The sequence below is a fragment of the Microtus ochrogaster genome, chromosome 7 (genome assembly GCF_000317375.1).
Source record: "Microtus ochrogaster isolate Prairie Vole_2 chromosome 7, MicOch1.0, whole genome shotgun sequence".
Classification (NCBI taxonomy): Eukaryota; Metazoa; Chordata; class Mammalia; order Rodentia; family Cricetidae; genus Microtus; species Microtus ochrogaster.
Genome location: NC_022014.1, coordinates 28,992,009 through 29,007,432, shown reverse-complemented (window position 1 = coordinate 29,007,432; position 15,424 = coordinate 28,992,009). Strand labels below are relative to the sequence as shown.

At 52.1% G+C, this 15,424-nt stretch overlaps 1 protein-coding gene across 5 annotated transcripts in view; it reads left to right on the top strand.

Annotated features, from left to right (window-relative positions):
* The window catches only part of Zbtb4 (zinc finger and BTB domain containing 4), a 19,211-nt gene extending 4,002 nt beyond the window's left edge, over nt 1-15,209 (top strand). For 3 of the 5 annotated variants that reach the window (XM_013347300.2, XM_026780366.1, XM_026780367.1), the window contains exons 2-4: nt 8,732-8,798; nt 9,203-10,236; nt 10,840-15,209. In XM_013347300.2, the coding sequence (XP_013202754.1) occupies nt 9,212-10,236; nt 10,840-12,757 (2,943 nt within the window). In that variant the 5' untranslated portion in view covers nt 8,732-8,798; nt 9,203-9,211 and the 3' untranslated portion in view covers nt 12,758-15,209. Of the gene's footprint in view, nt 1-6; nt 93-514; nt 658-8,731; nt 8,799-9,202; nt 10,237-10,839 lie in introns of those variants that run through there. The other 2 variants (XM_005349759.1, XM_013347301.2) reach the window with 2 other exon arrangements.
* Nucleotides 15,210-15,424: the final 215 nt, after the last annotated feature.

Sequence of the window (15,424 nt, the reverse complement as noted above, 5' to 3'; positions counted from 1 at the left end):
GGATCCGGAGCTGGAGGAGGGCGAAACCCGAGTGGCCGGGGGCGGCCACGGTGATGAGCCCGGCCTGGCGGACGCGGCGCCATCGCAGTCAGGTTGGCCCCGGGGCAGACCGGGCAGGGTTAGGGCCGACGGGAGCCAACTACCTTGGCCCCCTCTCTCCGCTGCCCGGCGCCGCGGGGGCCCGGGCCGCGCCCCGCAACCGCTCCCCTTCCAGGTTGATATAGGGGCGCAGGGGTCGGGGGCTGGAATAGGCCCCGCCCCCGGGCGCGCACGGCGCTGGGGAGCGACATAACGGCGCCCGGGTATGGCGTCCAGCAAACCGAGGCTGGGGGACTTGGTCTCCTGAGACCATGGAGAGGGTCTCAATCACTCCACTTAGGAATGGTTAAATTCTGCAGCCCAGTGTCTCCCTCCCTCTGTGGGGCAGGTTGGGGGTGGGGTGGGGCGGGTGTGATCCCGGGCAAGCGCTGCAAGCTTCTGGAAGAGCGATGGCGTAGGAGCCAGGCAGAGAGGGGGAGGGGTGGCCCTTTGGGCGCCCCAGAGTTGGGGTGTGCAGGGTGCGCAGTGCAAGCAGGGGCCCGGAACCGCCGCGCCGTCGGGGCCGTGTTGTTGCTGTGAGTCTTGGAGGTTATGCCTCCTACAGTGCCGTGGGGCAAGGTAAACTGCTCCTCCTGGGCACCACCGTTTGCTAGTCTGACACCGAGGGGTCTGTTAGGGCCCTCCCTGATACACAGAGATAGAAAGTCAGGAGGGGTACTGAATTACAAGATTTGGCCCTGTAGCTTTAGGTGACAGATACCTTGAGTGTGGTCTGGGGTTGTGTGTGTACTTTTGCCAGCATGTGTTTTCTTGTACATAAGTCTTGTGTTGCACATATGAATGTTTATGAATGTTTGTTTTCTGTATAGCTGCATGTAGTGTGTGTGTGTGTGAGTGTTATGGGGGACACCAGAATGCAGAGTGTATGTACCCATTTGAAGAGTGCAGTTTTGGACCTTTGAATCAGAAGGCATCATTCCCAAGTTCCATTTCTGTAGTCCTACTGAGGCGTGGTCCATTTGTGTGTTTGTGATGGGCAAGTTCCATGGGGGCTGCATGTCTGGAAGTCAGGTCTACTCATCGGCAGGAGCATGAGAAACTGAAGCCTGTGGTCCACTGGCACCGGTGCAAGGGACTTCGGGTGGGACATGCAAGATGTGTTTATGGGATGATGGGCGGCCAAGCAAGGGGAAGGTTGCGTGTTTGCAACATTCTCCACGGGATTCTTTGTGACGTTGTTTGTGGGAGCCTGTCTGGGCTGTTGGGCTGGGAGTCGAGCTGGGAGGAGGTGGCATGACAAGGACAATGTGGGCCTCAGACCCAGGAGACCAGCGGAAAGCTTCGAGTGCGTGCCCTCCTTCTGTGTGCTTCAGTGACGGGTGAAATTCTGCCCAGGAGATGTTATGGGAAGGTTGGGAGATAAAGGTTAGCCAGAGCAAGAGCAGCAGGCGTGGGTGTTGTTGGGTGGCACTGTTCTTCTTTTGTATGGTCTGTGTGTTTGCCCCTCACCCAGCATGCCAGGGCCATAGAGAGGAAAGTCCTGGCGCCTACAAGGGAAGTGAGTTTAGACAGAGTGGCTCCTTGGCCATGTTTACGTAAAGGCCGGGTGTGACTTTTGTCACTAAAATGGAAAAAAGGATCATGAAGGTTTTAGTCTCCTCCGCCTGATCTGCCCTCTCCCTCTCTCTACCCCCTTGCGGGTATCTGTGACGCACGTGGGGCCCTGCGCTGTGACAGTGGAAGGGCTTTGGACAGAATTTGCTTGCTAAACAGATTCTTTGGAACAGGTTTCCCTAACCTCTGCGGCCTGGTCCTGTGCAGGTGGGAGATGCACTTGTATGCTCGCTCCGTTTATGTACAACACTGCGCACTGTGTCTACAGTAGGGGAGTGGAGGGCTTTAAGGCCATATCTTCTGTAACGGGTGATGGGACTGGCTGCCCACCAAACAGAAGCCCTACACTGGAAGTGAAGTGTTCTGGACCTCTACAACTTCCTCACGGGGACATTCTGAGTGTCCTGTTCCACATCTACACGATGGGACTAATGACGTGCCCTACAAACCTTCCCGCAGCATATGGAAAATAGACCCGATATATAGCAACAGAGTAGAAACTATTCCTGTGTCAGCCCCATCAGCCCTGCTGCTGCAGAGAATCCCCTGCTCCCAGCTTCACTGGTAACAGTAGCCATAAACAGTTGTCTTGCCCTAACTGTGCAGGCACTGGTCCTAGGCTTTTATGTACCATCGCTCATCCGTTCCTCACTCTGGCATCCTGACTGCCTCGCTGAAACCCAGAGAAGTTAAGTACTTTCCCTGAGTCACCTGGGTAGTGAGAGGCCATGAGGCTGCAGATCTTGTCTCTTGACTCCTGACCTCTGTGCTTCCTGGATCACTCAGCATGCACGTGCCTGCACACACACCAGTTTGTATAGAGCATCTCGCTTTTTTTTTTTTTTTTCTGAGATAGGGTCATATATGCGTTAGCCAAAAGTAGTCTCTAATTTTTGGCAATCTTCTTGCCTCAACTTCTTGAATACTGGGATTACAGGCTTGAGTCATAACACCTGATTTACCCATACTTTTTTTATTTAAAATTTTTTTATTTTATTTTACGTGTTTGAATATTTTACTTGTACACCACGTGTGTGCCTGATACCTTAGGATGTCAGAAGATAGTGTTGGTTGGATCTTCTTCAGCTGTAGTTATGGATGGTTGTGAGCCACCATATGGATGCTGGGATTTGAACCTGGGTCCTCTTCAAGAACAAGTGTCCTTAACTGCTGAGCTCTCTTTCCAGCCCTTTACCAGTCTATTTTTGAAGACCTGTGTTCATAGACTGTGCTCTCAAGAGTCCCAGCTCAGGGTGTAAGACTCTGAATACCTGTGGCTTTGTTTTGTTGGTGCTGACCGTGGAGCGCTGGATGTTGATTAATCAGGAAGAGGATTGTTCTTGTCTTGTGAGTCAGAAAGGCAAAGGAGATGATGGATTTTAGTTCAGTCATAACAGATTAGAGGGATGTTGGGAAGAGGTCAAGGAAAGGGCATGAAGTGTGTGTGTGTTTCATGCACTTGAATGTGTCGCCCAGTGCACATGTGGAGGCCAGGCAAGACCTGGTTGTCTTCCTCTGTTGACCTCTGCCTCATTGGCTTGAGAAAGGTCTAACACTGACCCAGAATTTGCCATTTTGCCTAGCTGACCAGCCAGTGAGCCCTCAACCTGTCTTTGCCCTCCAGTGCCGTTGTGACAGGTACAGACAGGGTCATTCCCCAACTTTTTATATCGGTGCTAGGGATTTGAACTCAAGCGCTCTTACTCACAGAACTGTCTCCCCGGCCCTGATTGTTTCAATTATATTCATTTATTTCTATTTGCACAGATGCCACAGTGTACATGTAGATAGAGTTCAGGGGGCAGCTTGCAAGAGTTGGTTCTCCCCTTGTACCGTGTGGATCCTGGGGACTCAGATTTGCAGGAGTCTGGGGCATTGCCTAAACCCTTTGAGATATCTTGCTCTAGCTTTTGTATTTTTGAGATAGGGTCTCAAAATGTAGCCCAGGGTGGCCTTGAACTCTCTGCAGTCCTTCTGAGTACTGGGATTACAGGCATGCATTACCAGACCCAGCTTCCAAAGACCATTTTCAGCCCAGGAGTTACACTAGGCTGTTGTTAAGTGCTAAGGACTCGCATAGGAAGAGGTAAACCTACAGGCAAGTAAATATTATATAGTCCATTGCCTTGATCCACGTGAGTGTTAACAGGGGCTTGAACTAGTTTGGAAGCCAGGGGGACTTGAGAAGGCTTGCAAGCCATTCCCATACAGTTTCAACCAGACTTGGTGACTGCTGGACTTGGGAGCAAGGGAAAGGGTGGAGTCAGATGTGACACAGTTAACACTTAGCACGTGAGAGTTTGTGTGGTGGTTTACATAACCAGCTGGCCTGCTATAGGCTCTTCAGGGCAGGACCCAGGTGTATGGCAGAAGGAAAGATTCAGCATCTGGGGTCATCCAAGCCTGGATTCAAATTTTCGCTGTTACTTAGAATCTATGTGACCTTGAACGAGGTTTATCCTCTCTGACTTTGCTTTTCTGTAAAACTGGGAGGATATAAATACCTACTATGGCCTATGGTGACTGGCTATGAGGATATAATTAAATGAGACGATGTACATGAAACCTCTAGAAAACTGAATCTCTCAAATGCCAAGGTATGGTCATCACCCCAGCTCCAAGGATGACATCTTTTTTGAGAGCAGACACTCCAGAAAGAAAAATTTTACTTGTTTTAGAAATGTTTCATTATGGCCGGGCGATGGTGGCGCACGCCTTTAATCCCAGCACTTGGGAGGCAGAGGCAGGCGTATTTCTGTGAGTTCGAGACCAGCCTGGTCTACAGAGCTAGTTCCAGGACAGGCTCCAAAGCCACAGAGAAACCCTGTCTCAAAAAAACCAAAAAAAAAAGAAATGTTTCATTATATAGTCCAAACTAACTTCAATCCATGCTCTTTTGGACCCAACCTCCAGAGTGCTGAGATTAAAGGCCTGTGCCACCAACACAAATTCTGCCATTCTACTAAAATCCTGCCATTATGACATCCCTGTCATCATTCTGGATGTGGTGGGACCCAAGGCTATGCTAGGGAGGTGCCCTATCATTGTGGTGCACCTTTAACCTCTAGATTGTTTTTGACATCTCATTATGTCTGTTCTAAGTACAAAATACTTGAGCAAGCAGCATAGTCAGAATTTCCCACCCTGCTCTCCTTGGAGCCCACACTCTAGAGATAAACTGGCAGCGGGCTTTACTAGTGACATGTGGGAAGTACAGTCGGGTAGGGGGACACGAGGTTTCAGAAAGTGGGAAGGGGCCAGGGAAGACCCCAAACCAGGTGGCCTGAGTTAAAGCTTAAAGGCCATAGATCAGTGAGATACGAGGTGATCTGGAGAACAGCAGGAAGCATCCTGGTATGTGTGCTTAGTGACACTCTGAGGCCAGTCAGTCCGTTAGGGGTAGAGAAATGTAGGTCAGTGATAGAGGGCTTTGCTAGCATGCCCGAGGCCTTGGGGTCAATGGCCGGTAACACACACACACACACACACACACACACACACACACACACACACGCACACATACACGCACAGAGGACAAACAAATAAGACTTTAAAACCACAGAACCACCAAACCCATCTTTTCAAAATTATATTTATTTACTTAATATGTATGGGTATTTTACCTGCATGCATGTCTACTATCATGTACCAGTCTGCTGCCTGTGGAGGCCAGAAGAAGACACGAGATTCCCCTGGAATGTAGGTGTGGATTGTTATGAGCGGCCATGTGGGTGCTGGGAATTGAAACTGGGTCCTCTGGAAGAGTAGTGTGCTCTTCACTGTTGAGCCATCTCTCCAGCCTACCACCAAATTCATCTTGAAGAGAAAATTGTGCCTTTCTTTTTTTTTAAAAGATGTATCTATTATGTATACAGTTGTATACAGTGTTCTGCCTGCATGTATGCCTGCATGCCAGGAGGTCACAGATGGTTGTGAGCCATCATGTGGGTGCTGGGAATTGAACTCAGGTCCTCTGAAAGAGCAGTCAGTGCTCTTAACTTCTGAGCTATCTCTCCAGCCCTGCCTTTTTTTTTCTTCTTCATCACTTTCTTCCTCATTCTCCAGGACTAAGTTCCAAGACGAGGTCCAGTCATCTCTGGGTAACCATGAGAGGTTGCTTCCAGAGTGCCCCATGGGCACTGAAACCCTTAGGTGTTAAAAAGTTGTTTATATAAAATATAAAATGATGTATTTCTATAATCCCAGCACTGGGTACGATCAGGAAGGGGTTCAAGATCATCCTTGATCACTTCAAGGTTTGAGTTACAAAAGACCCTCTCTCAAACAAAATGGCATAGTAATTGCATCTAAATTATATACGTCCTCCCATTTACTTTGTTATCTCTTAAAATGTTTAATATTACACACAGTCCACATGAATAGTTTTGGGAGTGTTTGTTTTATTTTACTTTGTTTGCTTTGATTCAGAGTTTTCCTATGTGGTTCTGCTGGCCTGATATTTTGGATATGTAGATCAGGCTGGCAGTGAGCTTGCTGTGGTCCTTTTGCTTCTCCTTCCCAGTGCTGTGCTTACAAGCATGTTCCACCACACCTGTTTAAATAGTTGTTCTGTTGTGCTGTGTAGAGACTGGTCAGAAGAGAGTAAAGTCTGTGTGTGTTCAGTAGAGGAGCAGCACTTTGGAACAGCGCTGATCCCTGTTTGGTTGAGCCTCCCAGTAAGGAGCTCATTTTACCCTTACCACCCTGCACAGTGGGAACTAGTTATCACCCTCTCTGTACAGACAAGGACACTGATATAGAGGTCACTTTTTCAGGATCACGTAGCTAGTGTCGCCATCTCCCACCACCCTTGAGGGCACTGAGAAGTCAGTTGAATTGGTCTAAACTCCAGGATCAGATAACCATACGGGTAGACTGCTAACCCGCAGATGAGTTTTGCAGTGGCTAACCTCTTCACAGTGGTTAAAATGAGATGGTGTGCAGAACATATTTTGCTGTACGTTGCCCATAAGTAAATGGCACTCCAAAGCGTGAAGTGATAATGATTTTGGATGACAGTTAAGGGCCAGGCCAGTTCTAAGAAGCACCAGCAGGCTCTGTCCCACACCATGGCAGTCCACACGGGTGCATTCCTGCCGGCACCTGTCCTGTGAAGTGGTGCAGGGAGGGGGCAGGCCTGGCTGGCCTCAGAGGTGAATGGGGACTGGAACCAAATTGACTTTGCTCATCTTTGCATGGCTTCCTAGAGGAAGGAGTCACCTAGTTTTCACAGAAGTTCTAAGTAGGCTGGCTATGTTCTGTGGAGGCTAACATCCTTCATGGCGCTGTTCTGAAGTCACTGCGGGCGTTGAAGCCAGACTTCATAGGGTCTGATCCCAGGCTAACTACTAACTGGCTGGCCAGCCTTGAGCCAGCTTCCTAGCATGCCTGAACCCCTACCATCTTAAAGTGGGGAAGCCACCTCACGTGATGAGATAGTGCAAACACAGTGCTGAGGCCATCACAGAGGGAGTAGACACATGCAGTGCAGACAGCGGATGAGGTGGGCTCCCTCCCCAGAGCTCTCGCCATAGCCACAGTGCCGCAACAAACGCTTGTTCTGCGCCTGGCGCCGTGGTTACAGCGTTGGACTATTGTCCGGTTTACCACCTTCCTTCTTGCCTGGAACAGCTATCAGCCTCGATACTATGGGCAATCAATGAGAAGGGAACATTTTGGGGGTGATGAGAATTAGATGAAGAGCTTTTTTTTTTTATTTATTTATTGAGGATTTCTGCCTCCTCCCCGCCACCGCCTCCCATTTCCCTCCCCCTCCCCAGATTAAGTCCCTCTCCCTCATCAGCTTGAAGAGCCATCAGGGTTCCCTGACCTGTGGGAAGTCCAAGGACCGCCCACCTCCATCCAGGTTTAGTAAGTTGAGCATCCAAACCGCCCAGGCCCCCCCAAAGCCAGCACGTGCAGTAGGATCAAAAACCCATTGCCCTTGTTCTTGAGTTCTCAGTAGTCCTCATTGTCCGCTATGTTCAGCAAGTCCGGTTTTATCCCATGCTTTTTCAGACTCAGGCCAGCTGGCCTTGGTGAATTCCCGAAAGAACATCCCCATTGTCTCGGAATGTGGGTGTACCCCTCGCGGTCCTGAGTTCCTTGCTCGTGCTCCCCCTCCTTCTGCTCCTGATTTGGACCTTGAGATTTCTGTCCGGTAGATGAAGAGCTTTTGATGTGGGACACTAATGAGGATATGTGTGACCCGTGACATGTGAGAGGAGCCAGAACTTCCTGGCTGTATCGAGGGTGGATGAGGAGGACCCAGGCAGTCTCTGCTGTTGTTACCAGACATGCGACTTTGGATAGAAATGTGCCTGACTTTGGAACTCAGATCCTCAACGAAAAATGGGGACCTAAGACTTGCAGTGCCCCGGCTGTGAAACGCTCACTTGTGATTGTCATACCTCATGATGACCCTCTCAGCAAGAGGTGAAGTAGGGACCCCCAGCTTTAAAGATCCACAAGCCAAAGGTCTCAGAGTAAGGAGCAGGACCTAAAGCCCCTCACCCTTCCTGTGGCTACCTTTCCGGGGGCTACTAGGGACTAGAGCGAGCAGGGGTCACCTGGTACTTGGGCTAGAGAGCCCCCACTAAGATTCTGGGTCTGCAGCGTACAGAGGAGGCACACTCCTGATGGGAAAATCTCATCAGGCTAGCCAATGGACTAATAGGGGAATGGGCTCTATTTTGATGTGTAAATAAGCCCACTGTGATTTTTAAAAAATGCAAATCTTTGGTTTCTTTGAGGCTCGAGATTGGGCCAAAGGGATTAGAGAGTCCTCTGTGAGGCGGTCCAGAGCCTGTGGGGTCCAACTGTGCCCTGTGGAGGTGCACTGGGGATAATGCAAATTGTCTTTCTGGGGCCAGTAGAGCAAGGCTCAGCGGTAATCTGTGACCTCCTTGGTCTGATTGGATTTGTCCAGACAGCCTGACAGGCTCCTGGGAGGGATCAGGGTCTTCAGAGCAGCCTCTGTGCCTGTGACTTTGAAGTACTGATGCCCACATCCTGGATAGTCTCCTTGTGAGAACCCTATCCTGTTCTTGATTTCTGACACAGTTTTGTTTCTCTGCAGAAGGAAAAGGCCAGGCTGAAGGAACTTGCTGAGCCGCTGCTCTGCTCCATGCTGGCTATGTTCTCAGGTGAGAGGGTACTGGGGAGGACTGCAGCTAGGGAAAGTAGACCTCAAGTAGGAGGCCAACAGGGCAGCCATTTTGTCCAGTACTGAAAATGGTTGGGTGTGGCAAGCCTCCCCCTTCTACTGTTTACTGTGAGTCTGGAGGTCATGACCACCTGACTGTCACTGCCACCTGAGGTATCCCTGGCCTCTTCTGACCCAGATGTTAGACATAGTGGTCTTGGACATTGGTTTGATTCTGGGTGGCTTAGTGTTAACCATGACTTCTGTGACCTGAGGTATTCCGCCTTCCAGCAGATTCTGGCCAGCCTCTAACTGTCCTCCATTCTTCTCCCTAGCCTCCGAGGCTCCTGACCTCAGCTCAGTCAGCCTCTGAGACTCTCCCTGGCCTCTCTTCCCCATGTCCAGGCTGGCACCATGCCACCCCCTGCAGAGGTGACGGATCCGTCCCATGCCCCTGCTGTCCTGCATCAGCTCAATGAGCAGCGGCTCCGTGGCCTCTTCTGTGATGTCACCCTCATAGCTGGAGACACCAAGTTCCCTGCTCACCGCAGCGTCCTGGCTGCCTCTAGTCCCTTCTTCCGAGATGCCCTACTAGCTTCAGCTCCACTGCCCCTCCCACCGGTCACTGGTGGCTCAGCTCCCAGTCCCGCAACCACCGCAGCTGCCTCTTCCTCTTCCTCCTCTCCCCCTCCAGCCTCTCCTCACTCTTCAACCCCTCCACGGGTCCTAGAGCTGCCCGGTGTTCCGGCAGCTGCCTTTTCCGATGTCCTCAACTTCATCTATAGTGCCCGGCTTGCACTCCCTGGTGGGGGAGGGGATGGGGCATCTGTGGCCGAGATTGGAGCTCTGGGGCGGCGGCTGGGTATCTCCCGCCTACAGGGCCTTGGGGAAGGAGGCGATACTTGGGTACCTCCTGCTCCTCCCCTGGTCTCCTCACAGCCTGAGGAGCATGGTTTAGGGCCAGGACCTAGAGCAGATGACCAGTGGGAGGGTAACAAAGCGGAGGCCCAGGCTCCTGACTCACAGCCCTCCTTGTCCCGGAGGCCCTTTCTCTGCCCTCGATGTGGAAAAAGCTTCATCCATCCCAAGCGGCTGCAGACACACGAGGCCCAGTGTCGTCGGGGGTCCAACCCTCAGGGGTCTGCAGGCCTAGGAGCTGGGGCCCCTGGCCCTGGAGGGCCTGCAGGAGTGGATGCCTCAACCCTGCCAGCACCAGTGGGCTTCAGAGATGGCCCTGAGCATGTGGTGAAGGTGGTGGGCGGCCATGTGCTCTATGTGTGTGCGGCCTGCGAGCGTTCCTACGTGACCCTGTCCAGCCTGAAACGGCACAGCAATGTCCATTCGTGGCGGAGGAAGTACCCCTGCCGCTACTGTGAGAAGGTGTTTGCCCTGGCTGAGTACCGCACCAAGCACGAGGTGTGGCACACCGGGGAGCGCAGGTGAGTGGCCTCAGGTGGACAAGGGAGGGACGGGCAGAGTGCAGGGTCTAGAAAGCCATCTATCCACACTGGGATCTGTTTTTGTCCTGGTCCCGGCTCGCTGCCACCACCTGCCTCCTTCCAACCCCAGTTCCTTCACCTGATGCCAGCATCTTGCCTGCCAATCCAGGCTTGTGCTGTGGGCAAAGCTAGGATGGAAAGGGAAGTTTGCCCTTGCAGGAGAGGACTGTGGGAGTTTAGGCCTGGCTACTGGGACTTAGAGCATGCAGAACAGCACCTGATTTTCCCTTAGCATGCTCATTCTGTCGTTTGTAGCACAGAAGGCATTTTGAAGGCTAAAATATATGACTGTCACCATTTCACAACAGAACAGCTGAGGCTGAGAGTTGAAGCTAGCCAGAGGCAGGGTGCTGAGCTTGGTCTGGTTCTGCTCCAGAGGCTAGCAGGGTCCAGAAAGCAACATGAAGAAGGGAGGATAAGCAGGCTGCTGGGGGAGTTAGAACCTTGAGGGCTGCAGGTGACAGGGCAAGATGAGGCCCTGTCTTCAGGGCCTCTAACTCAAGTGGCTCTGTTCCTGCCCTGTTCCCTGCTGTCCTGGCCCAGGTACCAGTGCATCTTCTGCTGGGAAACCTTTGTCACCTATTATAACCTGAAGACCCACCAGCGAGCCTTCCATGGCATTAGCCCCGGCCTCCTAGCCAGTGAGAAGACACCCAATGGAGGCTACAAGCCCAAGCTTAATACCCTCAAGCTGTACCGCCTGCTCCCCATGCGGGCAGCCAAGCGGCCATACAAGACCTACAGTCAGGGAGCCCCTGAGGCCCCTCCTTCTCCAAGCCTCCACACACCGATCCCTGCAGCAATGCCAACCAGCTCCCCACTCCTGCCCCCACCTGCCCCAGAGCCTGGCCCTCCCCCCTCTGTCATCGCCTTTGCTCACCCAGCTCCCTCTGTCATTGTCCATGGGAGCAGTAGCGGTGGTGGAGCCGGGGGTGGGCCAGCCAGCACAGGAGGGTCCCAAGCTGCCTCAGTCATCACTTATACGACTCCCCCAAGACCCCCCAAGAAACGAGAGTACCCACCTCCTCCCCCTGAGCCTGCAGCAACACCCACCAGCCCAGCCACAGCTGCAGGGCCAGGCTCAGCCACTGAGGAGCCCAAGGGCCGGAATCTGCGGGCTGGGAGGACTCTGACTTACACAGCCAAACCCGTGGGTGGGGTTAGTGGGAGTGGGGGTTCCCCCACAGGGACAGGCCGAGGCTCCTCTCAGCTTCAGGCTCCACCTCCACTGTGTCAGATCACTGTGCGAATTGGGGAGGAAGCCATTGTCAAGCGTCGCATCTCAGAAACTGACCTGCGTCCTGGAGAGCTGAGTGGAGAAGATGTAGAGGAGAGTGAGGAAGAGGAGGACGACGAGGACGAAGAGGAGGAGGACCAGGAGGAATCCAAGGCTGGAGGGGAAGATCAGCTCTGGAGGCCCTACTATTCATACAAGCCTAAGCGCAAAGCTGCCGCTACTGTCGGTGGCCTCATCGGGGTCAGCGGACTGCCCCGAGGAGGACGAAGACCACCACGCTGGAAGCAGAAGCTGGACCGAAGGGCCTGGGAGGAGACCCCATCAGTGGAGGCCCCAGGAGGACGAGCACGTGGTGAGCGTAGGCACCGTTGCGGGGACTGTGCCCAGACCTTTGCCACCCTGAGGAAGCTGAGGAAGCACCAGGAAGCCCACAATGGGGGCTCCCACGGCTCCAGGACTGGGAGGAGGTCTTCCACCCGATTCACCTGCCCCCACTGTGCCAAGGTGTGCAAGACGGCAGCTGCCCTGAACCGACATGGGCAGAGGCATGCTGTGGAGCGACCTGGGGGCACTCCCACACCTGTCATTGCCTACTCCAAAGGCAGCATTGGCACCAGGCCCACTGAGATCAAGGAGGAGGCCCCCCAAGAGATGCAAGTGTCTTCCTCAAGTGGGGAGGCTGGCAGTGCTGCTGCTGCTGCTGCAGCCCCTGAAACTGCCTCGCTCCAAGACCCTGTCATCTCTGGGGGAGAGGAGCCCCCAGTAGCAGGTGGGGGCAACTATGTGTACCCACCTGTGCAGGAATTTCCCCTGGCCCTGATAGGAGGCAGCCGGGAGCCCTGTGGTGGCAGAGGAAAACCTGGGAATGAGGGGCCAGTGGGAGCTTCTGAGGGAGACCGGGTGGAGGGGCTGGGGACTGCCAGAGTCACCTTCTACCCTGAACCATACCCACTTGTCTATGGCCCCCAGCTCCTTGCTGCCTACCCTTACAACTTCAGCAACTTGGCTGCTCTCCCAGTTGCTCTCAACATGGTCCTACCTGATGAGAAGGGGGGTGGGGCCCTTCCCTTCCTGCCAGGGGTCTTTGGCTACACAGTGAATCCTCAAGCAGCACCCCTTACTCCACCAACTCCACCTCCCCCAACTCTTCCTCTGCCAGTTCCCCCTAAGGGAATAGGGGAACCGGCAGGGGTTGAGAGAACCCAAAAGGGAGATGTAGGGTGAGCACTAAGGCCAGATCCCCTTTCACCAGATGCCACCCTCCCCGAGCCCCCACCACTATCAGCTCCCTGTCTTCCCTGCCCCTTGGGAGCCCCATAACACTCTAGTGCAGGGATTTGGGGGCCCCTGGAGCTCAGGAGTCAGGCTGCTCTGTGTGATTGTAGTCTCCCCACCCCCTGAAAAGGGATTTTTGGTGGTTCCCCTCTCAGTCTTTTCCAGGGAATGGCCCCTGTGAGGGGAAGAGCCAGCTCCCATCCCTTCTCCAGCCCTTGGGGCAACTGAGCAATATACTTATCTGAATCTCTACTTACAGCCCCCACCAGCTCTGAATGTCTAACCTGCTCCCCTGATTTGTAAACCTGGGGAAGCTCACCTAATGATGCCTGCTGTTCTGAAGCTCTCTCTAAGCCCTTCCCCCATGCTTCCTAGCACATTCCATTCTTTGTGGCCCAGGGCCTGGACCAGACCATTGTGATATCCACCCAACAGCCTGGAAGCATGGCTTTGGATTCCGTTCTTCCCAAGGGTGGGTTTCTCTGTCCTTGTTTCTTTCATATTACGATGCCATGCTTCCTTGGCTTCCATGCCTTTGGATCTTCCATATTCCTTCCTGTGCTCCTAGACTTTGGAGATGGCCTAACCCAATCCAGGTCAAAAGGAGGTGGGAGGTGTTCTACGGCCGAGCACTTTTTCAGTACAGGGCAGGGAAATCTTGGGCCCTACCTTTACCCCCAAATCCAGTGACTCCAGAGTCTTCTAAGATGAAAGAGGTGAATAGATCATATCTCTTCTGGCCTTTATACATGGCTTCTTTGGGGCTAAACCGAGTTTGAGCACCATGTCTGAAGCACTCCATGTAGGATGAAGAGACGACTTTCTCCCTGCCAGCCCTCACTATGGTTTCTAGATTAGACCAAATAGCCAGAGAATTGGTGGGGGTTCATGTGTGGTAAACCCTCCACCCTTGCCTCTACCTTATCTCCTCTAGTGTCACTGTCCTGCCAGTCACTCCAGATGGTTTTGAGGGCGCCATCCTTCTCTTCCGGTGGGCTTTGGGGTATCCCCACCAACTATGCCTCCAAAATAGCACCTTATACCCCGTCTCTGACTCAGTTCCCCACACCCAAAGATCCCAGCCTAGGGATGGGGTGCAGGGATTTTAAATAGCCCCTAATCCCTAATTTGCACTAGTTAACCCTGGTCAGGGGTCCTATGTTTCCTTCCAGTGGGGACGATAAAGAAAGGTTTGTTCCTAATTCTTGTGGAAAATGGGGCCTCCCTAATGTGTGATTACCCACCACACCTCCCCCACAAAAAAAATCTCACAAGGGGAGAGCCAGTTGAGGGGAGCAACCTTGATGTGGGTATTAGAGGAGCATGACTTTTAAAAAGAGAAAGACTGTTTTAATCAAAATGACAGCCTTTCTGTCAGCTACTGTTTTCTGGGGCCAAGATGGCTGCCCTCTGACCTACTGTGGAGAGGGCAAGATCATGGCTTTGGAGGGAGATGAGTTTGGAAAGGCCAGGAGCATCTTCCTGCCCCTTCCTAACCTCCCAGTACATAAGAAGGGGGGGGAGGTTTTGGACAGGCTTCCTGAATGTTAATCCTAGAGGGGCCGCTCCAGTCCTCCTCTGTTTCTTTGCACTTTTCTTGGTCTTGGCCACAGCCTGAGTGAAGAATTTCCTACTGAATGTACCAAGTTCCAGTTTTTAAGGGGGAAAAGTTTCAAACAGGGAAAAATGGGGGAAAAGAAAAAAATCACTAAAAATTCCCATAAATCTTGTTTCAGGCACTTTAGAAAAACTGCAAAAAAATACATAATAAAGAATACCTATATATATCTACACACAAATTATATATATAAATATATCTATATATACAGCGGAACCACAAGAGAGACTGAGGAAGGCCTGAAGGCAGGGGCAGCTTTGACAAGTCTCCTGTCCCCTTCAGCTGTACTCCTCTGAGGAAATCAGGAGAGTAGAAGGGGTGAAAATGGACTGTGGAATTTGAATTTCAGAATAGATCAAAATTCCAAAACCACGCACCTTTTGGAAGGATCGAGATTATAAGTGTTTATTTTGTTTTTTAATGTGGGTAAGGAGAATAGCTCCCAGAATTTGGCAACAAAGTTATGGCAAAGCAGAAACTTAAAAGTATGTATTTGAGCTGGAAAGTTTCAATATGTGAGTTTTAGGTATTGGAAATTTTGGATTTTGTCATTTGAAAATGATCAAGTCTTGTCAGCGTGTGCCCTCTTTCCTCATGTTCCCTGGGAAGAGGGCAACAGAGTGAGAAGACCACTGGTTCTGTACCACAGCACGCAAGATTTAGAATTCTAGCTCTGTACGTAGTGAGGACCCAGATTTAGAGAAACTGACCAATATTTATCTCCAGATTTGTGTGTGTTTCCAATTCTCTAGGCCAATAAACCAACAAGACAAATGAACTGCTTTCAGTGGGTGCCAGGTGTGGTGGTTTGTGTGGCTGGTGGCTGTGGGGGCAGGGATCCCAAGACCTGTAGCCTAGTCTCCCTCCCAGGACGGATGTCTAGCAATTGAGTTGATGTGAGGCTTGTCAACTCCAGGTGTTTCACTGTAATTGTGTAGTTGCTAGACACTTGCTCGCTTTGATCTGACCTCCAGGTAGAGACATTGACTCAGGAGCTG